General features: G+C 34.3%; 1 protein-coding gene across 2 annotated transcripts in view; it reads right to left on the minus strand.

The window, feature by feature from the left end:
• The window catches only part of MAP3K5 (mitogen-activated protein kinase kinase kinase 5), a 280,602-nt gene that overhangs the window by 132,422 nt on the left and 120,588 nt on the right, over positions 1 to 27,592 (minus strand). For both annotated transcript variants that reach the window (XM_074187670.1, XM_074187671.1), the window contains exons 4-7: positions 20,219 to 20,412; positions 18,056 to 18,224; positions 16,222 to 16,328; positions 11,668 to 11,838 (exon numbers count right to left, since the gene is read on the minus strand). In XM_074187670.1, the coding sequence (XP_074043771.1) occupies positions 11,668 to 11,838; positions 16,222 to 16,328; positions 18,056 to 18,224; positions 20,219 to 20,412 (641 nt within the window). The remainder of the gene's footprint in view (positions 1 to 11,667; positions 11,839 to 16,221; positions 16,329 to 18,055; positions 18,225 to 20,218; positions 20,413 to 27,592) is intronic.

The following is a 27,592-nucleotide window of genomic DNA, read 5'->3' on the forward strand; positions in this document are numbered from 1 at the left end:
GCAGGATATAAAATAAACCCTCATAAAACCTCAGTATTTCTATATATGACTAGCAAGATACAGCAGAAAGAGCTAGAAAGAGAAATCCCATTCAAAGTAACCACAGACAAAATAAAATACCTGGGAGTCTACCTGACAAGGCAGACTCTAAAACTTTTTTGAAAACAATTACAAAACACTTCTCACACAAATAAAGTCAGATTTAAATACCTGGGCAAACATCAACTGTTCATGGATAGGGCAAGCTAATATAATAAAAATGACAATTCTACCAAAACTAAGCTACCTGTTTAGTGCCCTACCAATCAAAATTCCAAAAAATTACTTTAATGAGTTAGAAAAAGTTGTAAGTAAATTTAAATGGGAGAAATAAAAAGTCAAGAATTTCCAGGGATTCAATGAAAAAAATTGCAAAAGAAGGTGACTTAGCCTTACCAGATCTAAAATTATATTATAAAGCATAAATCATCAAAACTATCTGACACTGGCTAGGAAATAAGAGTGGTGGATCAGTGGAATAGACTAGGTACAACAGCAGGAAATGATTATAGTAATCTGCTGTTTGATAAACCCAAAGAGTCCAGCTATTGGGATAAAAACTCTCTTTTCGATAAAAAAAACTGTTGGGAAAATTGTAAACTAGTATGGAAGAAACTTAGATTAGACCAACTCCTCACACCCTAAACCAAGATAAGATCTAAATGGATACAGGATTTAGACATAAAAAACAATATTATAAGAAAATTAGACGATCAAGGAGTTGTTTATCTGTCAGATCTCTGGAAAGGGAAGCAGTTTATGACCAAGGAAGAGATGGAGAATATCATTCAAAACAAACTAGATAATTTTGATTACATTAAATTAAAAAGCTTTTGCATAGACAAAACCACTGTAACCAAGATCAAAAGAAATGTAGTAAATTGGGAAACAATTTTTTTGCAACTAATACTTCTGACAAAGGACTAATTTCTAAAATATACAGAGAACTGAGTCAAATTTTCAAAAAAACAAGTCATTCTCCAATTGACAAATGGTCAAAGGGTATGCAAAGGCAATTTACAGCTGAGGAAATCAAAGTGATCCACAGTCTTATGAAAAATTGCTCCAAATCATTACTTATCAGAGAAATGCAAATTAAAGCATCTCTGAGATACCACCTCACAACTCTCAGACTGGCCAATATAACAAGAAAAGACAATGATCAATGTTGGAAGGGATGTGGGACATCTGGGACACTAATACTTTGCAAGTGAATCTGTGAACTGATCCAACCTTTCTGGAGAGCAATCAGGAATTATGCTCAAAGGGCAATAAAAATGAGCATACCCTTTAATCAAGCAATACCACTACTGGGTCTAGACTCTGAAGGGATGATGAAAAAAGTAAAAACATCACTTGTACAAAAATATTCATAGCAGCTCTGTTTGTGGTGGCAAAGAATTGGAATTTGGATGAATGTTCATCATTTGGGGAATGGATGAACAAACTGTGGTATATGTATATCATGGAACACTGTTCTATTAGAAACCAGGAGGGATGGGAATTCAGGGAAGCCTGGAAGGATTTGCATGAACTGATGCTGAGTGTGATGAGCAGAACTAGAAAAACACTGTACACCCTAACAGCAACACGGGGGTGATGATCAAATTCGAGGGACTTGCTCATTCCATCAATGCAACAACCAGGGACAATTTTGGGCTATCTTCAATGGAGAATACCATCTGTATACAGAGAAAGAATTATAGACTTTGAACAAAGATCAAAGACTATAACCTTCAAATTAGAAATAAAATCCGTTATCTTATTATGTAATTTTACTATCTCATACTTTGTTTTTCTTCCTTAAGGATATGATTTCTCTGTCATCACATTCAGCTTAGATCAATGTATAACCATGGAAACAATGTAAAGACTTCTGGGGGGGGGGGGCGAGGGGAGGGAAGCAAGAATGGGGGGAAAATTGTAAAACTCAAATAAAATCTTCCTTAAAAAAAGAAATAACAGTACAATAAAGATATACAACTTTCTTTTCTTTTTTTTAAGGTTTTTGCAAGACAAATGCGGTTAAGTGGCTTGCCCAAGGCCACACAGCTAGAGAATTATTAAATGTCTGAGATCAGATTTGAACCCAGGTACTCCTGACTCTAGGGCTGGTGCTTTATCCACTGCACCACGTAGCCACCCCGATATACAACTTTCAAACACTGACCAGTTCTCATTCTAGAGGGTTCATGGTGAAGCATGGTATCCCATTTTCTCTTATAATGTACTCAAAATGACGATTGAGACATTTTCTCCCCTTTCTATACATAGACAAAGAATGATTTTCTTTTGCTTAATGGGTTTTATTTTGTTTTGGGGGATTAGGGGAAGAGTAGAGGAGAATGTGAACTTAAAATAAAACTGGATTTAAAAAATTGCTGTCAGAAATACAGTTCCATTCTTCCAGAAACTTTTAATCTAGTTGGAGAGAAGTAAAAGGCTCAATATGGAAGCGAGAGATACTGAGGTTTACAGATTAACTAAGATGAAGGAAAATAATTAAATCTATTAAAATAAAATAACAAGTTTTTTCATTAAAAAACCTGTAATATTCAGTTTGCCCTCTTTTTGTTTGTTATTTTTTGCATTTACTTTTATTTATCTTAGATTTTCAGAGCTTTTCTTTTGTTAATTAGAATTTATTTGACACTTTTTCAAAGCTGCATTATTAAATCAATGATCTCTTAGTTTTTGTTGCTGAAAGTACTTAGCTGAGATACAAAATTTTCCCTGAGGATTACTTTACATTCTTAAAGTTTTAGTACTTCTCTGATTGTTGTTTTTTTCTTTAATGAAATAAGCAACTGTTTCTATGATTTGTTGCTTGAGTCCCCAATTATTTAGGATTATTTTTTAATTTTTTAACTTCAAATTATTTTTTCAAAAACTATTACTTGATTAAAACATTCTTTTGCTATGATCAGTAAATGATATGCTTAATATCTGATTTTTACTTTATGTCCCAGAATATGGCCAATTTTGAAGTTTATAAATGTTTCCATTCATTAATTGGGAGAAACTGATCATGCTTAATTTTTTTTTACATGTTCTATTCAATTCCTTAATAGCTTTCTCTTTTTTCTTTTGCAAGGCAATGGGGTTAACTGGCTTGCCCAAGGCCACACAGCTAGGTAATTATTAAGTGACTGAGGCTGAATTTGAACTCAGGTTCTGCTGACTCCAGGGTCAGTGCTCTATCCACTGCGCAACCTAGCTGCCCCCCCCAAAGCTTAAATTTAAATTATTTTAAAATTAAAATTAATATTTTCCTTTAAGAATTTAAATGCTATGCTGTTCAGTTAACTTATAATAAATATTGATATTACTTCATTTTCTCTTTTGCATGAAAACATAAAATAGATTATTTTCCCCTTTTATCTATTTAAACCATATTTATTTACTGTTATGTGTAAGACCAATTCAATTTAATTCAGTAACATTTATTACATATCCACTATAATGCCAGGACTATGCTGAGCACTAGAGATACAAAAGAAGCAAAAGACAGTTCTTTACTCAAGAGGGTCTAATTACACACTAAAAAGATCAAAATTACTATCCTCACTTTTTGAAGTTTCTCTAAAGTATAAAAAATTTGGATCCAGAAACTTATTTTAATTATGTGAGAATATTTGTTTCAAATATTTTTATTCTAAACATATGATTGGATTCTGCTTTATGGGTAAATATATTTCATTCACATTCATGTTATGAATATAAATTAAAATTTATCTTCATCATAATGTCTTATAATTTTTATTCTTTTTTACTATTTTCCCTTTTGAAAAAAAAGGAAGAAAGTGGTAATGGAGAAGGGCATGCCATAACCCTAGTGAACTATAATTGGAGAGATTGCTTCCAATCTATTATGCTCTCTTCCCTCCCACCTGGATTACTTGCTTTTAACTTTCTTTCCTCTTAATACCTCTTAATGATCCATTTTCTGAAGTTGAATATTGTTTTATTTAGGATTCCCTTCCCCAAATTCTATCATCTCTCATGAAACCCTCCTTCCTCTTTCCCTGACCCAAAACTATTCTAATGAGTTTAATAAGAACTTTGTGTGTATGTTCAACCTTTCTTTCTTTGATTCAGATTAGAATGAGGGTCATGTGATACCTACTTACTGAACTCCACATTCCCATAGTTTTCTTCTTCTGCATTTCAGTTAGGAGACAGTAATGTTTTACTTACTTTTTCATTTCTTGTCTCATTTAATGCAATCTATGAACCTTGAGAGAATTAGAGTTTTCAAGGGATATTTGCCTCTTCTTCTTAGAATCTAAGCATTTCATAAGTCTTCAGCTTCTTCTAATTGTACACATATTGCTTTTCTAGTTTCTCTTGATTTTGCAACTGTATTTCAAAGTTTCTAATGAGCTCTAGTCTCTTCATCAGGAATGCTTCAATGACCTCTATTCCATTAAGGTTCTCTCTACCTACACACCACTAAAATTTTATTCAAATCATGGAGGGTAAATTATTCTTGGTTTATTTATTCCAAGATTTTCTCTTCTCCGAAGTTAGTGCTACTGTATGATTCTGACTGTGATTCCCTGATAATTTGAACTCCCTTTTTTTTCCTGGCTACATAACCTATTTTTTTTTACTTTGATCTGAAAGCTCTGAATTTTGACTAAGACATTCCTGAGTGAAAGGAGGAGGGCTTCGTTTTGAGCTTTCTTTCACGAGTTGATCAGTACATTCCTTCTATTTCAACTTTGGCCTCTAGAACAGGGCTGTCCAACCTTACTTTTAAAAGTTTTTATTAAACAATTTTTATTTGCCATTTTAGTGAGAGCTCTGTGGTAGTTGGCTTTGTTTATTAAGGCATTTAGTAAACCCACAGGGGGCTGCATAAGATCACACTCCAGGCCATGGTCCTCAGGCAACACTTTGGACAGCCCCGCTCTAGAATAGGTTAAAGCAGTTTTCATTTCAGCTAGAGGCATCTGGTGACACAGTGCAAAGAAAGAACAATGGGACTGGTTTCAGAAGTTCTAAATTCAAATTCAGTCTGGGCAAATCACTTACCTTCTGTTTTTAAGTTTTATCAACTATAAAATAAGGATAACAGCATCTACCTTGCAGTGCTATTGTGAGGATCAAATGAGATATTTGTAAAAATATGTAAAAATAATTCCTGAAAAAATAGAAAAACGCTATACAAAGGCTTGTTCATTCTCCTGTTCTAAATTTATGCTTTCATAACATGTGATATTCAGATTTTCTGTTTGGTTATATTTTTTTAGAAAGATGAAAGATTCTTAAATTACATAATTAAATTATATATTATATATATATATTCTTAAATTAAATTATATATATATATATTATATATACAATCTTCCATCCTTGGACTGACCTCAGTTGGTCATTCAGTCTTTTTTTTTTTTTTTAGGTTTTTTGCAAGGCAAATGGGGTTAAGTGGCTTGCCCAAGGCCACACAGGTAATTTTAAGTGTCTGAGACTGGATTTGAACCCAGGTACTCCTGACTCCAGGGCTGGTGCTTTATCCACTATGCCACCTAGCTGCCCCGGTCATTCAGTCTTTTGAATGATTCAGCTGAACTCACATCACCTTCCCTTTTAGGACCCTTTCAATGCCTTTGGCTTCTAGCTGTCTTTTTATATAGTCCTGGCCTAGATGAAGGACTTTATTGATATTTCTCCTTAGATTTCTTGATCCTTATTCAGTCTGTTGCCCTTTTGAGATCATTATTTAAGTACAATTTGGAGAAGTGGGTTCCTCTTTGACTTTTTGTACCATCATATTAATCAGAAGTTCAACCACCATTATCTCAACATTGTTTTTGATACACATGCACGTGCTTCAGTTGAGAGCTTTGAACTATGAAAAGTAGCCTCTGGTAGCTGTTTGTAGGGATCTGGCATTTTTTTAGACAGTTAGGAAATTTCCATAATGTTCTTAAGCCTGGACATCACAGCATATCAGACCTTCATTCAGTCCATCATCCATTAAATGTATGCTTAAGCTAATATGAAAACTCTTGGGAACATAATGTTCTGTATAGCATTATGCAAAAGGATTCTATGGGTACTCTCTGTTATGTCAGTATGCCTAGATCCATGCAAATATTTTTCTCTCCTTTTTTTTGAGTCATTAAACACCCAGGTGTTTTTGAGTTAGATGTCACACACAGTTATACAAGATTGTTCAAGAATCTCAATTCTAAAATAATTCAAGTTAGACATAAAGGTAACATATGAATATCATAAGAATATAAAGACTTATGTCATTTCTAAATTGGGTTGCCAGGGTAACAAATGTCAAAAATTAGGTCAATGGAATGGAGAAGAATTTAAAACCAGTAATTCTGTTAATATAAAGCAGCCTCCCTAATTTCTCATAGAAATCCCTAAAAATGATAATATAGTTAACCTTTGTATATATTTTCCAAAAACAAATTTTCTCTATGGTCATCCCTGTTTCTCACTGATTAATGAACCAATACTGCATTTCATTCTGGAAATAGGAGAGATTTTTATACCAACCGCTTTATTTTAATGAAAAATCTTAGTAACAAGTAATAGAAAAGAAGAAACTAGCTTTTACTTCTGTTTAAATATGGGTCTGTTATATAACTGTCCCAAGGTAAAATCAAGGTCAGTTAATAATGTGAAAACTAAATTTTTATAATTAGGCACACAAAACTGTTTGAATAACATTGCCACTGACGTAAAAGAAAATTAATTGATAAGGCAAGACTCTCTGTTCTTTACCCAAGTTACTATGGAAAAATGAACACATTAATGTGCCAAAAGCAAACTTTGTTCTTTCAGTTTCCTGGCTATGGGTCTTTTTGACATTACAACAAGAGAGGAATGATTATGTTAATATCAGAGAGGGCCCCAATTTGCCCATCCTTAAAATGATTTTCAACCTTCTATTAAAAATGAGGGAATCATCTTTTTCAGAAACAGATGTGACCTAAAGTAATATCTGTTCCTCAGTGATAATATATCAGTGTAAAAACCAAAACTATATTCATTAGAATAAGAAGGCCAACATGGTCTGAACTGCTGAGTATCCAGATATATTACTTTCTTTTCAGAGGCGTAAAGAGCTAATAAAAATGGGGGGGGGGAAGAGTAAAGAACAACATTTTGAAAAGCTTTAGGAAAAGTTATATAAAGCTAGGGTCTAGTTTTAATATGCACAAATGGGACAAATCTATAGATATTCAGAGTTTCAACATTAGCAGAGACTTCAGAGGTCATTTAAATTGAATTCATATTCACCAAAAATCATGTCCCCCCAAATCTCAGAAAAGTAGTCATTTTGCCTTTGCCCAAACACCATGAGAAAGATTAACTCCAAAAACTCAATCCACAACTTCAAGCTTAACTTCAAGCTGTGTTATTAACATTTCCTCCATTACTTTAAATCTAAATAAGCAACTAAACAAAAAAAATCAAGCCCGCATTTGCAGCATTTACTAATTTCAAGGTGTCAATATCCACACTAGTAATTTAAAAATCGGCTCTTAAGGGGTCTATCTGAATGCACTCCAGCACAACCCTGGTTGGAAGCTGGTGTCTCCCAAGGGAAGCCATTCTTTTTTTGGATAACAAAAAATGCTTTTTAAGAAGCATTTTTTGAAATCAAACCTAAATTTGCCTCTTTGTGACTTCTCCTAATCACGGTCTTTATTTCTGCCTTCTGGAGCCAGAGAACAATTTTAATCCCTCTTTTACATGATAACCCTTTGAATACTTAATTATAGATCTGTGTGCTCTTTAAAGTCTTCATTAATCTAGGCCAAATATTCTTCCCAATCACCAGCATTACCACTATCACCCCAGCACTCATTCAATATTTCTATGGAATAAATTTGAGATATTTCATTATTGTTTGTTCTCCTCTCTGGATATCCTAATCAATGTCCTTCCTAAAATGTGATGCCTAGAAAAGAATCTGAAAGTAATCTGAACAGGGCAAAGATTACAGTGGAACCACCATCCCCCTAGATTTGGGCAATACTCCTTTCTTAATGAAGTCTAAGACAGCAAAAAGCTTCTTGGGTTCCCTATCACACTGTTGATACATACTGAGTTTATTGTCTTCTAAAGTCTTTAAAGATTTTTCTTCCAATGCACTTCCCCATACTTAAGAAACTGATTTTTTTGACCCTGTATATATAAAATTTACATTTATGCCTAACTTTTTTCTTATTGTATTTAGGCAAAAGTTCGAGATATATGAACTATGAAATATAGACTACTGCATTAGGCTCCTGGTTCTAGTCTCTCTCCCCATTCTAGTCTATCTCATTCCACACCTCCACACCCTAAATGCCCCTGTAATAAAATACTTTATTACTTTATTATCTTTATTACTTCCAGGATTAAATAAAATCCTCTATTTGCCTTCTAAACATACTCATAAACTGGCTCTTATCCTACCTTTTAAAAAATATCCCCTTGCACATACTATAAGGCCCAGGAATATTAGCCTCTTTGCAGTTGCTTATACTAGTCATTCCATCTCTTGACTTCAAACACTTTCAATGGTTACACCTCATATCCAGAATTTTCTCCTATTCCAGCTAAATCCAACCCACTTGGAAGAAACCTTTCCTAAGCCCATTTAATGCTTGCACCCTCCCTGTTGGTTATCTCCGATTTGTCCTGAATATAACTTGTTTGAACATAGCTATTCACATATTGTCTCTCCACTAGACTGAGCTATTCGGGAGAAGGAACTTCTTTTTGCTCCTCTTTATATTCCCAACACGTAGCATAATGAATGACAGTGATTTGATGACATTTTTAAATTTCTAAAAAATTATAAAATGTTTTCCTCTCTTAGCAAAAAATATATTCCTACATCATAAATGTTTCTGTTTAATGTGACACCAAATATTTCATTTCTCAAAATAAGTCAATCTCTAGTTCTACATATAGAAATGTGACACATTAACTAAATGCTTTAAAAACAAATCTTCACAAGCACAGACTCCTAACTATTCTTGATTTTTCTTTTTTTAGACTGGGAATGAAAAACTCAGGGAAAAAAAATTTGTAAACCAAGTATAATACAAATACAATATTTCCTCAGATAATTTCTCAATTTCCCAATCATTCACTTCAGAAGCCTCCATAGTCTCTATCCATGGGACTGGTATCTAAAGGTCTTGGGTTAGAGAAGTTTTGAATTTTTAAATGGAAATCAAAATTTCTTTTGAAAACTGGACTTGCTCCCTTTTTCTTACCCTAGCTCTCCTCCCCGATATAAGTGAAAATGTCAGGGTCACAAGGGAAAACATACTTGTTAAATTATATAAAACTCATAAAACCAAACCAAATAATTTGGGCTAAAAATTCTAAGCAGATTTTTAAAAACCTAACAATCCAATTAAACTTTGTCATTTCCAAAGTAGGCTCTGAAAATGGAAGTGGATAGAAAAATATTTTACTTCTTAATTTTAATTATGAAAACTGAAATTATTACCCGAGTCAAAAAATAGTTTTGCCTTAATCAGGAGCCTATGTGAACAAAATAAAGAAGTGACAATGGCAAAAACCAAAGATAGATTAATTTTTATTATGTCATAAAACAAACTGCCATAATATGTCATAGAACAAAAAAGTACCAAGGTATTTTCCCCAACCTCTAAGACATTATAGTAGTTTAGCTTTAGAATCATAGATTTAGATCTGGGAGGGATTTGGATTCATCTAGCCTCCCTCCAAGTTTTACAGATAAGGAAGCTGAGTCTCAGAGAAATTAAAGACATACTGCTAGTAAAGAACAAAGCTAGTATATGAAACAAGGTTTTCCTATCCTGAATCCAACATTCCTTCTACTATACCATTCACTCAAGCTAATAATGTCCTTGAATCTGTTCCACAGATAAGTTATCTATATTTATTTATCAATAATCAAAGTCTATGGTTCTTTAGAAACATGTTTCTTTAGAGGATTTACTCTAAGTTCTTACTCCTCCAAAGGTCCAATAATATCCTCTCTATCTTTCCATCACACACAATAAGGTACTCTAAATACATTATAGTCGGTGTTATAAATTTAAATTCAGCCTTCATTCTTTCCTCCACCAAAAATGACAAGAAATCATTCCCTAAAAATCTCTAAGAATTAAAAAAAAAATAAAACTCTGATTGGTGAAAGGCCCTTTTCTCTATCTCTTTATAGTGTTTACATTTTTTAAAAACTCACATTAAAAAGCCTGAGGAACTCCCTATCACCTCACATCCTATCAAGGATACTGTATCAACAGAGGAAGAACACAGAAGATTCAGTTGATGAACCTTTCAAAGAACAAAAAGCTTTACCACTTTCTCTGAGTACCAGCTCTGGAGTCAGGAGGACCTGAGTTCAAATTCAACCTTAGACATTTGATAGTTATGTGACCTTGGGAAATAACTTACCCCCTTACCTTGCAAAAACCAAAACCAACCAACCAAACAACAACAACAACAAAACCACACATGGCTCAATGAAGTTATAAAGCTTGGTATGTCAGGGAGAACCTCAGAGTCATCCCAAATGTGAGCTTCAACACTTGGGAGTTTTTAGGTTTGTTTTTTTTAAGTTTTTTTAGGCAATGGGGTTAACGTGGCTTGCCCAAGGCCACACAGCTAGGTAATTATTAAGTGTCTGAGGCCAAATTTGACTCCTGACTCCAGGGCTGGTGCTCTATCCACTGTGCCACCTAGTCGCCCCGTTTGTTTTTTTTAGGTTTTTGCAAGGCAATAGGGTTAAGTGGCTTGCCCAAGGCCACACAGCTAGGTAATTATTAAGTGTCTGTCGTCGGATTTGAACTCAGGTACTCCTGACTCCAGGGCTGGTGCTCTATCCACTGCACCACCTAGCCTCCCCGAGTTCTTTCTTATAAATTATTCCTGATAGGAGACTTCTTTGAAATGAGGGGATTCTGACTATAGTAAAGAACAACTAGCTAAAGAAGTGGATTGATTTCAGGGCCCGGAGTTAGGAAGATTGCTCTTTCTGAGTTCAAGTCCAGTCTCAGACACTTACTAGCTATGTCATTGGGCAAGTCATTTAACTCTGTTGGCCCCAGGTTCCTCATCTGTAGAATGAGCTGGGGAGGGAAATGGCAAACCTCTAGAGAATCTTTGCCAACCCCCCCCCAAAAAAAAGGGGACACAAGGAGTTAGACATGATTGAAAAATGTCTGAACAACAAGGAAAGATGATGTTATAAAAAAGCAGTTTGACCTCTAATTAAATTTGACCTATCCTTTAAACAAAGTTGATTCAAGTTTTAGGTGAAAAATGTTGGCTTGCTGGTTTATTTGTTGGTTATTTCATCTATAGGGGAAGTATCAATATGAAAAAAATGATTAAATTGACAACTCTTGCATTCAACTAAAACTTCAGTGAGTTACTTGGGGCTCCAAGGAGTTAAATGACCTGCTTGTGATCACCAAGTGTATTTATCAGAGGAACTATCTTGAACACAGGTCTTCCCAATGACTTGCCCTCTTATCTTCTATAGCATAATACAGTATTACATGTATTTAGTGTTAAATTTGTTTACAAAATTCAAAGGGCTATTTATTTCCTCTAATAAAATAATGTCTAACTTATAGAAAACCTTTTTGAATTATAGACACTCACCAGGAAGCTCCATGATCTCTACTTTCTGTGTCTGTAAAATTGGAATCCAAAAACATATCTTTATAGATTCGACCCACGAGACAATACATATCGGAAGCGACCTGATCTTCACATTGCACCAGAGGAATCATAATATCAAGAGCTTTTGCTCTATCTCCAAGGAGATTTCTCCTGATGGTAAAAAAAAAATGGTCATTTTGACATAAATCACAATAATAATAGGCACAAGGTATCTTTTTAAAACTTCACATATCAATTACATGCAAATAAACTTTGAAAGGATTTGGGATATTCAGGTATGTCATGCCCCATCTAATTTGTTCTAGGTCTATTTTCCATCTTTTTAAATTTCAATACATCATGATCTTGTCGTCCTTTACTTATGAAAAAGAATCACAAAACTGATCTCTTGTTGAATTACAGTGCAGGCACTGGGTGTTCTTTTTCTCTCAGTGCTGATGAACTGGAACTGATTTGTCCACATTCTTGCTCAGGGTTCCTTGGGAGCAATAGCATGATTTGTTAAGATAGCTAACTCAGATTAGATTGAATGCCAATCTGTGGCATTCAAAAATAGCAAAGTTTCCTCATCCCCACTCAATCCCTGTCAGCCAGTGAGCTAACACCTAATGATGACAATTCTAGTAGAACATTTAAAATCAAAGATGCAAAATGCTACGGCTAAGAAGGCCTTTAGAATTTCCCCGTCCAATTGCCTCATCTTCCAATTTCTGCTCCTTTGCAGCTGCTCTCCTAGACTGTGCTCTCTTCTTACTCTGACCTCTTGGATTCCTTGGTTTCCTGAAAAACTCAGTTCAAATGCCATCATCTGCAAAAGGCCTTTCTTATTCCCCTTGGCTGCCTGTGTCTTTTCATCACAGGTTACCTTATGTCTGTGATTTGTGATTTGTAAGTATGTGTATCTGTATGTGATTTGTAAGAGATATACACACACACTATACATATATATATTTATATGTATATAATACAAACTTATATGCATATGTGTATTATATATATGTATAGTATGTGCATATATATATATATATATATATATATATATATAACAACTCTAACACAGGGATGCCATTTTGATCCTCTATGAAAATAAAAGACAACCAACATTCAATGTATATGTAGAAAAGTATTATAACAACATAGATGTGCTGTAGAGGATACATATATTCTATATGTAATTTATGTGTGTATTATAATAAAATAAAGACTACATGTGTAAGAACTATAGATGGTATATTTTTAATGCATATGTATGATGTTAGAAGTATATCATTTGCCTCAGTTTCCTCATCTGTAAAATTAACTAGAGAAGGAAATGAAAAAATACTCCAGTATCTTTGCTAAGAAAATCTCAAAAGGGGTTTATGAAGAGTCAGACACAAATGAAGAATGACTAAACAACAAAATGTAGTTTATATTTATGTGCATATCTTTTCCCGTGTGTGTTAATATATGCATACATATATGTACACTGTACACATGTGTGTCTGTGTTTTTTCCAGCTTAATGCCTGGAAAATAATAGATATTTAATGCTTCTTGATTGACTGACTGACTATATATGTCCATGTGATCTCATCCCAATATAACATAAGCCCTTTTGAGGACCAGGACAGACTTCTATTTTTCTTTGTCTCCTCCAGTGAAGAGCATAGGCAATGGCACAAAGCCAGCACTTAATCAAATTGTCCTGATTGATTGAAGAGGAAAATGAAAAATAGGCTTCAGGTAATTAGTATGCTAGGCTTGAAATCACAAAAGCCTGGATTCAAGAGCTTGTCTCAGATACAACCTCACACCCTAAGGAAGACATTTTTATCTCTCAGATCTTCAGTTTTTTCCTGTGAGAAGTGAAGATAATGATAAGTTTTTAATGTGATTTTCTTTATTTTTTTCTAATTACATGCAAAGATATTTTTCAACATTGATTTTTGGTAAGATTTTGAGTTCCACATTTTTCTCCTTTCCTGCCATCCCTTCACTGGACAGTGAGTAATTTGATATGTTATATATGTATAACTATATTAAACAAATTTATATATTAGTCATGTTATGAAAAACAATTCAAATAAAAGGAAAAAACACAATAACATAAGACAAATTTTAAAAAACTGAAAATACTATGCTTTGGTCTGCATTCAGACTCCATAGTTCTTTCTTTAGATGTGGATGGCATTTTCCATCATTGTATTGCTAAGAAGAACTAAGTCTATCATAGTTGATCATCACACAATATTGCAGTCAAAATGTACAGTGTTCTCTTGGATCAACTCACTTCACTTAGCATCTGTTTATGTAAGTCTTTCCAGGCTTTTCTGAAATCTGTCTGCTTATGATTTCCTTCCTTCCTTCCTTCCTTCCTTCCTTCCTTCCTTCCTTCCTTCCTTCCTCCCTTCCTCCCTTCCTCCCTCTCTCTCTCTCTCTCTCTCTCTCTCTCTCTCTCTCTCTGGTTTTTGCAAGGCAGTGGGGTTAAATGGCTCACCCAAGGTCACACAGCTAGGTAATTATTAAATGTCTGAGGTCACATTTGAACTCAGATCCTCCTGCTCTATCCACTGTGCCACCTAGCTGCCCCTATGCTCATGATTTCATGAGCAATAGTATTCCATCACATTCTTATACCACAATTTTTTGGCCTTTCCCCAGCTGATGGGCATCACCTCAATTTCCAATTCTTTGCCACTCTGAAAAGAGCTGCTATGGATATTTTTGTGGATCTGTTTCCCTTTTTAATGACCTTTGGGAGACAGACCTAGTGGTACTATTGTGGGATCAGGAGTATGCACTGTTTAACTGTCCTCTGGGTATAGTTCCAGATTACTCTCCAGAAAGGCTGGATCAGTTCACAGTTTCACCAACAATGAATTAAGGTCCCAATTTTCTCATATCCCCTTCAACATTTATCATTTTCCTTTTTTTGTCATATTGGTCAATTTGATAGATGTGAGGTAGTACCTCAGAGTTACTTTAATTTGCATTTCTCTAATCAATAATGGTTTGGAGCAGTTATGGTTCAGTCATATCTGTCTCTGTGACCCCATTTGGGGATTTCTTGACAATGATACTCGAATGGTTTGCCATTTCCTTCTTCATGTCATTTTAAAGATGAGGAAACTGAGACAAACAAGGTTAATGACTTCCTCAAAATCAGACTCTATCCACTGAGGCCACTTAGCTGCCCCAAATTTTTTACCAAACAATTATTATGTAAAGATGTGTTTAAAATTATGTAAATACATTCTTTATGGGTTCTTGAATAGACTGTACATATGAAATTCTTAGACTGGAATGGGTGATAATATAATAAAGATATCATATTTCCATTTTTCAGTCTGATTTTAGGTTCCAAAGATAGGCTACTGGCCAATGAACTGAACAGCAAGTATTCAGAACCCTGCTTTAAGCCACAATTATTTATCCTTTCTTCACAATTTATTTCAGAGGAAAGCAACTTTCAAAGACTGATGAGAGCCAAAAGACAATGCAGATTAGACTTGTATGAACTTTGGCTTCCCCTTCGGACAAATGAAAGTAATATAGTACAGTCTATTTTTCTGATATGTTTTAGGTAATCTCTGCCTAGAGGTAGAAGTACAAAATCAACCATCTTTGGAGGTTTCTTTAAGTCTGAAGATTCAAAGTAAGCAAACATTAAAAAAATGGATGGACCAACAATATAGGGACTGATTTCACTGGTCACATTAGGGAGTTATATGATAAGTGAATACTAGGGAGGTAGAGATTTGGGGGGTGAAAGGTATGCTATATTTTTAGGATCTTTTTTCTTTCATTTTTTATCATCTTCTTCCCTGAAAAAGAAATGATTGAGCCAATTCTCTCACAACTTAGATAAACAGCAGAAAATAGTTTACTCTCCATTCCTCTTCATCAAAGAGAGGAAGGGGTGGGGAGAAAGTGGGGAATGTGATGTGGAGGAAAGTGGGGAAATTTATCTCTCCAGGACCATTCCAGAGACAAATTAGGAAGTGGAATTGGCATATGTAGTAGAGCACAGAAAAGGCCCCTGGGCCTCAAATGAGCAGAAGGAGAGAAGGGAAAGTAGATAATATTAGTGCCAGTTAAATTCATGAAAATAATCTAAAATATGAGTAATGAAGATCTGAGCTTAATCAAGAGTGCTCAGAGCAGTACTTTGTGAGTATTACCAATGATTATCAGGACCCAAGAGTGGGCAACCATCAGCTATCACTATTCCTGCTCAGCTTGAGAATGTAATTCTGGGAATAGCTGTGGGTAGCTTGTTTTTCATTTGTTAAAGATACTTTTGTAATTACATAATTTTAAAATGTCAAACCATATAAAATAAAAGAAGTAGAATTACAAGAATTAAGATCCAGAAAAGATAAGAGGGACTTCTCAACATACACCTGGGTGGTTTAATAATTTGTTCACTGATAACAGTATTAAATTCTACTAGGGAATGGTTTCTCTGCTGCAATAAACAATCTCCATGAACAGCCAGTGAGTTAAACAATAATGAACTCCTGAGTCATAGCAGCAAAAATATTCTTCTTACCTGTTCAATGCAAATGCATAATGGAACTTCACATGATGATGGGAGGCCAAATCAAAGGTTGGCAGCTTTTCTAAAGTTTCTACAAGCTTCACAATAGAATCATAGTCCTTTTAAGCAAGAAAACGATACAGAATTAAATTATTAAAGTAGTACATCCAACCATGAAAATGTTATTGGCAGTCAGGAAACTGAGAGCTAATTCTGAGAATGGTATTATCAAAGGGAGAATTGAACAATTGGTGAACCTTTAAAGAAACTGAAATCTAGAGGGATGTTACCCCCCCCCAAAGAAATTAGTTTCTTTATAAAGAAACCCTATTGTGTAGGAAATAATAAGTATCTAAAAAGTTATAGTTCTTGAGTCAATAAAGAGCACAGACAATTATTTCTTTCCATGAACCTGGATTCATTGAATTCTTTCTCATGTCAACTACCTGCAGTCTGTCAAACAGCTTTTATTCCATGCTCTGAGGACTATTTAGTTGCCAGTACTGATAGATTTCTGATGCAATGACACTGCTTCATCCCATGAGGACTCTGTTGTTTGAGGTACAATATTCTTCCTTAAGGTTACAGGTTACATAGTTTTCAGTTTCTCTCTCTCTCTCTCTCTCTCTCTCTCTCTGATGTCTCTAACTCTCTGTCTCTGTCTCTCTCTCACATCCTTTCCTCTGCCCCATACTAGAAAAAGAACACTAATTTGAAAGGTTGGGCTAGAAACAGGAGACAAGAAGCCACTGAGGGAAAACTTTACTAAAACATTGACTTTTAGAGTCTAGATTCATAACATGGAAACAAATTATTTTTCAGAATAATCATCACTTTAGAACTAGAAGGGACCTGAAAGGGCATTTAATTTCTAATTCTCTCATTTTATAGAGGAGGAGAGTGAAGGCCAAAGAGGTAAAAAGCCCATGCTCACATGAATAGTCCAATTTGGTCTATAAACTAAGATACTGACTCCAGAGCCCAGGTTCATTCCATGTGAAATTTTCTGCCATTTAATTTTTCTTAATTTTTAATTTTCTTAGTATTGTATTCAATTCTTTTGACCTCATTTGGGTTTTTTTGGAAAACACAGTGTAGTGGTTTTCCATTTCCTTCTACAGATCATTTGATAGATGAGAAAACTGAGGCAAACAGGATTAAACGACAGATGAGGAAACTGAGGCAGACAGGGTTAAGTAGCTTGCCAAGTGACACAGTGAGGAAGTGGCTGAAGCTGGATTTGAACTCAAGAAGAAGAATCTTTTTAACTCCAGACCCAACATTCTATCTACTGCACCTCCTACTTGCCCATTAAATTTTAAAACATAATTAATAAATGCTGAAATAAAATGAATTGTTATAGTTTAATACTGTTAATCTATGTGTGTTATAAAAACTATTTGAATAACTAACCAGATTGTTGGCAATTGGATTTGCTGCATAATTATCACTTACAAATTAAAAGGTAATGATTTGCTATGTAACTTAACTGGCTATGAGATAACTTGAGTAATTCCAAAAATCAAGATTTTTTTTTATAGCCTTTAATAAAAATCTTCAATTTAGCAAGTAGCAGCTGTGTGTCCAGAGAAATATATGGAAGGTAGCTAGGCTAACAGATTCTTTTTTTCTTTTTTGCTTTTTCTACTCTTTCACAAAATGTAAGATCACTGCCATGCAGGAATTTCATAATTAGCATGTTTCTCAAAGGCAAGGCAAACTCCACTATTAGGAGAGGAAAAACTAGAGAAGCCAATAAGAAAAAATGAAGGCAAAATGATATGAAATAACTATCACTGAGTTATATTCTGAATAACCAACACATTTCACCTCAGTGTATTCTTACCTGAATATCTCTGTAGGACAGGAGTAGATTTATGACAATATCTGCTGACAAGACTTCAATATTATCCACCCGCTGTCGAATTCTTTCCAGCTCAGTTGCCAATTCTTTCCCTGTATAGAGGTTACGGGCTTTCCTGATGTCACTAAGTATAGACTCCCGGAAATACTGGCTAAAAGGGAAGCATAAATTCCAACAAGTTATCATTTTACTTCTTCAGGAATCTTCATAGAAAGTGCTGATCAAATGAGGAAAGGAAGCAGAGTTCTCAAAATATTAAGAAATATAAAGGAAATGTCTCATTCTATCTGACATCTGTCATCCCTGGAAATTGAGATATTCTACATCAATGAATTTTTCAGATAATTGTCAAAACTTTTTAACCATTTGGGAATAATGTGTTTCTAAAATAAATTATATACCCTTCTGCCATCTGAAGCAGAACAAAATGTAACCATAAGGATTTCAGTTCACAATTAGAAAGAACAAATTCTACACTATGAAGCAGTGATATACTCAGGTTGTGGAAGTGATAATGTGTGTTTTAAGTTCTCACCTCTTCTTTGCATTACATTTGCTTGGCAAACATACATTTAAGAACACATTTAAGAATCAGAAGAGATCTTAAATATGAACTAATCTAATCTCTTAATTTTATAGTTGAAAAATTTTAATCCTAGAGAGCAGAAGTTACCTTTCAAAGTCATGACAGAAGGTGGCAAGGCCAGAAAATCCAAGTCTAAGTCTACTTTGGTCCATCAAAATAAGTGATGGTGACAACACTAACTTTGGTAACAGATATATCTATTGGGCATACCATACTTTATCAAGGATTTCAAAAATACATATTTTCATTAGATCCTTATCAAAACTCTTAGAAATAAAAAGGGCAGGTATGATCAATGTAATTTTATTAAAGGAAGAAACTTTAGCTCAGAGAAATTCTGTGGCTTAGTTAAAGGCTAAGTCCTTGGAGGTCCTACCAAAAGTGGATCCATATCTGGAGTCAGTAAGATTTAAATACAAATATGGTCTTAGATGTTACTAGTTGTGTGACCCTAGACAAGTAATTTGACTTTTGTCTGTCTCAGTTTCCACAACTGTAAAAATGAAGATAATAGTAACCCCCCTCCCAGAATGGCTGTGAAGATAAAATGAAATATTTACAAAGCAGTCTGTATACTTCAGAGCACTACATAAATGTTAGCTGATGGTAGTATTCCAGACTTAGATTTCTATAAAACTCTCTCTTATAATCAATTGTAGCAGCCTTGTAATCAGTCTTATAGATTCTGAAAGGCAGATCTCCTATAAATAAAGCACATGATATTTAGTGTATGGATTTTATGTAAACCATTTTTGGCTACTGAGAAGTTGTTTTCATTTATTTCTTCATTTTAGTTGTTACGGATCACTGAAGTTGTCAGATAAGTGATCTACATATAAATTAAGTTATAGTATATATTTTAGTTTTTGCAAGGCAGTGGAGTTAAGTGGCTTGCCCAAGGCCACACAGCTAGGTAATTATTAAGTGTCTGAGGCCGGATTTGAACTCAGGTACTCCTGACTCCAAGGCCAGTGCTCTATCCACTGTGACACCTAGCCGCCCCATTGTACATATATTTTCACTAAACTTTATATCATGGTGATATAGTCTAGTTAGACAAGAGCTTGGAAGGGGGAGAGGAAGAAATGGAAAGAGGGATGATGATGAAATAATAAATCTGTAAATGCAGCTTTGATCTAAAAAAATGATCAAATTCTTTTCTTATCCTTATTTGGATTATTCAAATGTAGCTAGATCAACTAGAACTATAAAAATTATTTGTATTAGCGTATTTTTGAGAGACTTAAGCTCCCTAGGTCTTGATGAATAAAAGAATCTTCCTCCTCCTCCTCTTCCTCCTCCTAATAATAATTGCTCTAGCCCACCTAAGTCCAGTCTACTCATTCAGGGCAGGGTCATGCAAGATTATCTTTAGGAACCAGCTCAAACATCATCCCAAAGTGACATTAAAGACAGTTGGAGCTGGGACCCTCACTAGCCTCTGTCTACCAGATCAGTTTGTATCTAGCACCTAACTCTATGGTCAAATCAAAATTAATGTGAGCTCTGTCTCTCTGTACCTTAAGAATGATTGTTGGATTTGTTCTCAGAAGTTTTACCTTGAATTAGCTTGTGCCACCTTCAAAAGTTGAATAAAACGATCCACTAAAGGTAAGCAAATAGGTCCAAGAAGTAGTTCAAAATTAGGCTGCATTAGCTCTGTCAATCCCTTCATAAAGCTGCTATCACAGCAGTAGACCTTGTTATGGGGGGTTATCATGTATGGAACAAATGTATAATTCCCAGTGCACATCTGTGGAGATAGAAAAGCATCAGCATGGGGTTAGCAGGTATAGAGGCTCAACAACATTTTGGCTTTTAAAACTTTCTATTTGCTAAAAGAGTAAAAAAAAGAAGAAAAGAATTGTTGAGATCTCTTTCTACTCCAGATCTTTTTCATTAGCCTTACCACTGGCATCTTCTCAATCAAAACAGTTTTATTCAAAGATTGAAATTACTAAAGTAGAAAACTAAGCGCCCACCTTCATCTCAAAGCTCTTCAGGCTACTGACCAACAGTTTTCATCTCCCCATTCCTCTCAACTAAAGAGACTCCATCTAAACAAGGTCTCCTTCATATAAAGATCCTTCTGGCCACCAGATCTCTCATGAATTAGGACCTAAATAAGTTCTACCTAGAAATGCAAAGTGCTGAGGTCTCCTTCACTTGATCATGCCATCCCTTAAGCTATCATCCTGAATCTTTTCTTCCTTTGTACCCACTCTTTTTTACTGCCTTATCTCCTCACAATCTAAGCTTCAAACCTACTATTAAAATAAAATGGCAATTAAGAGGATAGAGTGATGGAATTAGAGTAAGGAAGACCTAAATCTAGCTCATATACTTAATAGTTGTGCATGACTCTAAACATGTCACTTCATCATTATCACTCTCAATTTCCTCATCTGTAAAATGAGGTATATAGGCTTTACCTTACAGGGGGGCAGCTAGGTCACTCTGTGGATAGAACATGGGGCTGGGAACTGGGAAGACATCTTCCTGAGTTCAAATCTGACCTCAAATACTTACGAACTGTGACCCTGGCTAAGTCACCTAACCCCATTTGCCTCAGTACCCTCATCTGTAAAAGGAGTTGAAGAAGGATATGGAAAATCACTCCAATATCTTTTCAATGAAAACTCCAAATAGGGTCATGAAAAATCTGAGACAACTTAATAACCTCATAGGGTTGTTTTAAGGATTAAATGTGATACTATATACATAAATTAAAGTTATACATATATATAAAATAAAGTTAAGGGTTTGAAGTACCTTCAAATTCTAAAACTGAAGGTTCTATACTATACTGGCTAGTTATTAGATTTATCATTATGGCATCTTAATTGCAAAACAATAATTTTTTTCTTGGGCAATATCTTTCTTGATATTTTTCTTATATCACTAAAGCATCCTTGAATCCAGAATGCCCTACCTAGAAGCCAATCTATATGACAAATAGTATTTTTTAGAGAAAAAAATCATCACAATTAATCACTACATTGAAAAAAGTCTGAAGGCATGTGTAATGTATAACACTTGGGAACCTCCCACTTCCACAAAGGGTAATCTATGGGTATCTTCTCATATCTTTTCATTCAGGTTCCACTTAATCTTTATAGTTTTGCTACATTTTTTTTTATTCCAGTTATTATGCTTTCTGGCCTCTGCTTACTTCACTCTAAATCAATTCATATAGATCTTCCCATGTTCCTCTGTATACATCACACACATCGTTTCTTATGGCATAATAGAATTCTATTATATTCATGTACCATGATTTGCTTAATCATTGCCAATTGGGGCAATATCTTTTGACCCATCTACATTTTTTACCCTTGTCTCTCTTGATTTCCAAGATACTAAAGTCCTCCTGATTTTCCTACCTTTCCACTACTTTGTTGGTTCATAGTCAGTACTTTTACTTTATTTCAGACTTACACTGGATAGACAATCATGTTTGGCCCCAGAGGGAAAAACCGATAGGTAGTGAAATTACCAGGATGCAAATTTAAACTTCATGTAAGAAAAAACAAACCTACTTGAAAGAGCAAATGAAAAGTGGAATGAGGTGCTTCCCTTCATTGGAGGTCTTTATGCATAGGCTACTTATCAGATTTTGTTTAATGGGAAGTCTATTTTTTAGCTAGGGTTTTGAAGTATCTTCAAATTCTAAAATTTTGTGCTTCTCTCCAGAATTCTATTCTCTTCTCTCTACACTCCTTTCTTTTTCTTTCTCATCTGCTCTCATTAGCTCAATTTGCAAATAATTCACAAATATTTATATCCAATCCTAATCTCTTGAATTTCTATCTTGGATCACCAGCTATTTATCTCTAATTAGATTACTGATTGCACCTCAAGATCAACATGTTCAAACTCAGTGGATAAAGTACTGGGCCTAGAGTTAGGAGGATCAGAGTTCAAACACAAGCTCAGATTCTTACTAGCTAGGTGGCTTTGAATAAGTCACTTAGCCTCTGTTTGTCTCAGTCTTCTCTCTCTCTCTCTCTCTCTCTCTGTATATATATATATATATATATATATATATATATATATATATATATATGTATATGTATGTATATATGGGATAATAATAATAATAGGACCTATTTCCCAGGATGGTTCTGAGGATCATAGGAGATGATATTTGTAAATTTCTTAGTCCAGTACTTACTGGAGACAATAAATACATTATTCTTTGCTTCATTCCCTCTGACAAACTTCTTTAAGTCTTTTCCTACTTTATTGATGGCAACATCACTTCTATGCTCATCTAAGTTTGAAATCATGGATTAGTTCTTAACTCTTCCATCTCTTTCCATATCCAATGAGAGTTTCACAACCCACACAGTTGTACCTTTATTCAAGCCCTTATTAATGCATTTTGGAGTATTTCAATGGCCTTGAAATTAGTATTTCTGTTTCTTAACTCTTCCCTCTCCAATCCATCTTCTACCTATAAAAAGGGTCTTTCTAGGGCATAGAGTTGACCTACAATGTAACACCCCTGCTCAAGACTTTCACTGACTTCTTATTGCCTTTCAAAAAAAAATACAAATTCTTTAGCTGGCAAGTGAAATCCTCCATAAAATGGCTGTAATCTCCCTTTTGACACATTACACTTCTTCAGATATTTTATATTTCAGTCAAATTGAAATGTGTTAACAATTTAATATACCACCACCTATTTCTGTGTATTTGTCCGAGATGGTCCCCTTCTACAAGATATGCTTTCCTCTTCATTTCTGCATTTCAGAATCCTTCACTTCTTTCAAAGCTGAAGCCAAAGTGCCATACCTCCAACATTTAGCTTCCCCTAAAACTCTGAGCTAAAAGAGAACTCTCCTTTCTCAAATTTCTCTAGAGCACTTAATGTGGATATGTCCTTCGTCCCATCATTCACTACCTAGTATTATATTATAAATATCCTCTCATTTCCATATTATAGAATGGAAGCTTCTTTGTATTCCCCAGTACCTAGCATAATAGTCTTTCAGAATAGCAGACACCTAATAAATGTTTCTCAATAAGTCAATGAAAACCTTAGTTTTTATTAGTTTCCATTAAAAACAAAATTCTATTTAATTCACTTTGATTTTAAAAATTATGAATTATCACAACATATGGAGCATGGAACAAATTCCAGCAACTCAACAATTACTGGGTACTAAATATTGTGTGCAAAGCTCTTTCCTATGTATGGTAGAGACTAAAAAGAAATGTAAGAAGATGTGACCCTGGTCCTTAAGTGGATTACAATCTAGTTGGAAAGAAAGAATTAAACTATTAAGCAAGAATTAAATAATACAAGAATTAAACATAATAATGGCTAAAAGGCAAGACATGAAAATCAAATAACTGGCATGAATAGTAAATGTTTTGAATTCAGAATTTGTTGTGGGATGGAATATCATAAGAAGCCTTCAAAGAAGGGAGCATTTGAACTTTCTCTGTAGACAATGGATAGCTAATAAGATTTCTGAATAACGAGAAAACATTTTCACAATAGTATTTTCCAAAAACAAGTGCTTGGCAATGTTATGCAGAATGGGAAAGACTAAAAACTACTCAATCAGTTGGAAGATATGATGATGTATACAATGCAGGATCAGCTGAATCTGAGTTGCAATGGAACAAAAAATCCTCCAAGAGTTCCTTGCTGATGGAGTCAAGCTAAACCCCTTCTACTGAAGAGAAATATCCAGAAAACTCTTGAATGAGATAAGGGATGAGAATGCAAAAAAGAGGTTGAAGATGAAGATTTAGGACGCAGCTTTCTAAACAAGTTTCAACTATAGCAATAAGTGAGATAAGTATTTAATTGAGTTCCATTAGAACATTACTTTGTAAATAAAACAACTCCTTCAACAGTGGCATTTTTGGCTTTTTAGAAACTTTTTTAGTTTTCTAAAAAAAAAAATCCTATCTTTTGTGTGCATTTCACATTCATATTTAAATATATTTCTCCCGTCTCCCTAACCAGTGACAAAGATTTTAAATGAACATTATAACAAAGATTTCAAAAGACTGAATGAAAACAGAATTTATAACATTTATAAATTTTTTAGAAGATGAAAAAAATAAAGCAAAAATCAAACAACCCACAGACCATATCTAAAAATATGTGCAATATTTTCTTTTCAAAGAAAGAAAGACAGTGCATTTTCTCAACTTTGGTCATAATGAATTTAAAACAACACGAGATTCAGCTTTATTTTATTGTTCATTCCAGTTACATCATGTGTATTGTTTTCTGTTTACTCTATATTACATCACACAGATCCTTTCCATATTTCTCTAAATTTATCATCCATTATTTTTTATTATATAGTAATATTATGCCTTATTCATCAATGTAGCACTGAATTTAGATGTTTAGCAGGAGAGAATAATTATGTCTTGAATGAGGCTTGGGGGAAAGGGAATCTAAATTTAGCCAGAAAGTAAAACTCAAACTAGGTTCAAATCATTGAGTTTCTGCTCTTCAAACACTCTTCCTCTCTATTCTCTGAAGTCTCTTTGGTAAGTTATATCTTCAAAGATTTAACAGAACTCTAGAGCACTAAATTTACATGTCTAAAAAGATAGGCAATTTTAGGGATTTTTGGAGCTTTTGCTAGTGAGGGATTTATAGAGTAGGTTTATTCTAAATATTATTAAGTAAGTAATATTATTCAGAAACTGGAGATAAATAGCTAGATAGATGTGTGTGTATACATATATGATAGGATAATAGGACTGAAAGGGACTTTTTAGTCCAACTCCTTCATTTTACATATAAGGAAACTGAGGCTCCTATATGATTAAATAACTTGCCTATGGTTGATCAGACAACAAATAGCAGAGCTTGAATTTGACTCATCCTATATTCAGTGCTATATGCATAGTAGATCCTTTCATATATCCAACAGGGATGAATATATGCGTTTATATGTTGACTTGGATATTGTTAAGTAAATTCCTAGCTTCAATTACCAAACTCTCTTCAAAAGTTCTTCTTATACTGCAGACCAAGACAAATTATTGGGACAAATCAGTTTCTAAATCACAGTTCCAGCAATAGTTCTTAGAGAAATGTCTTAACTCTGAAGAAAACAATGACCTAGACTTTCCCTTTCCCGTCTCACATTAGTGTACTTGTTCTCTAAGCCAGACCTTCCATATGAGGTCGGCACAACAGGAACACTTCATGTAGGATATTATCTTTTCTGAGGCTCTGCCAGAAAATGACTTTAGAATGATATAATCCTTAAGCAAGCCAGATGTACTATACTGCCAGGGAAAGGAGAAGTACCTGGCTGCCTTGGTTAGACAGACAGGTTTAAATGACTTTGATCTTAGATATATACTGAGGCATCTTTCAAAGTTACAAGAAGAATACAGACTGAATTCCAATTATAAGTGTTATAAGTCCCTCAAGATGGTGAGATTCAATTGGCAAATTGCTTCAATAAAACTGTTCTTTTCTATGATTTATTCCTCCTTCCTGGAACAAGGATCAGAACACTAACCTAGAAGAGGGAAAATAAACAGGTTCTGGTCTGAAACCAAGCTTTTCAAATCTTATTCCATGATTCCCTCCTAATCTTGATCCCCAAAGCATTTCCTAGTAAAGGCAATCACATCAAATAGTCTGCTTTCCTCAATTGGCAGTTTTCTATAGATGACTATAAAAGAAAAAATACTTTTTGGTTTTGATATATAGTATTATTCAAAACTATAAAACAGTGCTATTCATAGAAATCATACAAAAACATATGAACTAGAACATGATAATAATAGTTTAAGAATATTATTTCTCTGCCGGATAGACATTGTACACATACACTCTATAGTATATAAAATATGTACATCATATATAATAAATATAATACCACATATCAAAATTGGAAACTGCCAACTAAAAATATTTAAAATCTACAAGTGCATTAACAGTAATACATCATTAATTATTTAGTCTATCAGGAAAGCATGAATATTGGATAGAACTGGTTCAATTTCAAAAATTAGGAAGAACAATTAATTTAATTGAACTAAAATCATTGTGTGCCTACTACATGCAAATCATCAAACAAGTCACTACATAAAATAGAAAAGATGAATAAGACAATATTCCTATCCCGAAAGGATTCATAAATTTGTGGAATTCATGCAGACTTTTTCTCCTTGGTTTCATGGGATATAGAACTAGGCCAAGGGGCTAGAACTTACAAAGAATTAGATATTGTTCCCACATATAAAAAGACTTCCTAAGCTATAGAGCTAACCAGAAATGAAAGGGGAAGGTGGTCACAAAAGAGTGGCTTCAAGCAGAAGTCCTATAACTACTTATTGTTGATATAGATAGGGGGTTTCACGGCTGAGGAAAGATTTGGGTTAGAACCCCCTTTGAACTGTGCTCTAGCTCTGGGATTCTAAGTTTCTTATCTAGTGAATGAGTGAGTCCCTCTGGTACCAAATGTACCTTCTACATTTTATTGTCACTGGCACCAGATAGTGGAAGTCCTTGAATGCCAGATCGAATTTTGAACTTTACACAGTAAGAAGAGGGGAATTGTTAAAGACTTTTGACTATATCTTTGTAGGACATAAGAAATTGAATTTGAAAATATTGTGAAGGTTGAATGAGAAAAAAAAGAGAGTATGAACTGGTTACAGCCTTGTAGAAGCTGGAAGGAAAACATTAAGACCGGAATAAAAATGCGTATTTTACCAAGAATAACCGTAAGAATCCAAACAAAAGTAAAACCAAAATAATATAAAAACTATTGGTCCATCCAAACTTTCATTCTCACATCCCCCCAAAAACACATTAAATAGCTATGGGACCTGAAGATACTGAGGTTCTCACAAGCACAAAGAGATAAATGCAATGCCCAGTTGTTCCATACTAACATAACAGAAAGTTCATTTGCACTTTACTCTTCTTCATC

This window comes from Macrotis lagotis, chromosome 5 (genome assembly GCF_037893015.1).
Source record: "Macrotis lagotis isolate mMagLag1 chromosome 5, bilby.v1.9.chrom.fasta, whole genome shotgun sequence".
In the NCBI taxonomy this organism is placed as follows: domain Eukaryota; kingdom Metazoa; phylum Chordata; class Mammalia; order Peramelemorphia; family Peramelidae; genus Macrotis; species Macrotis lagotis.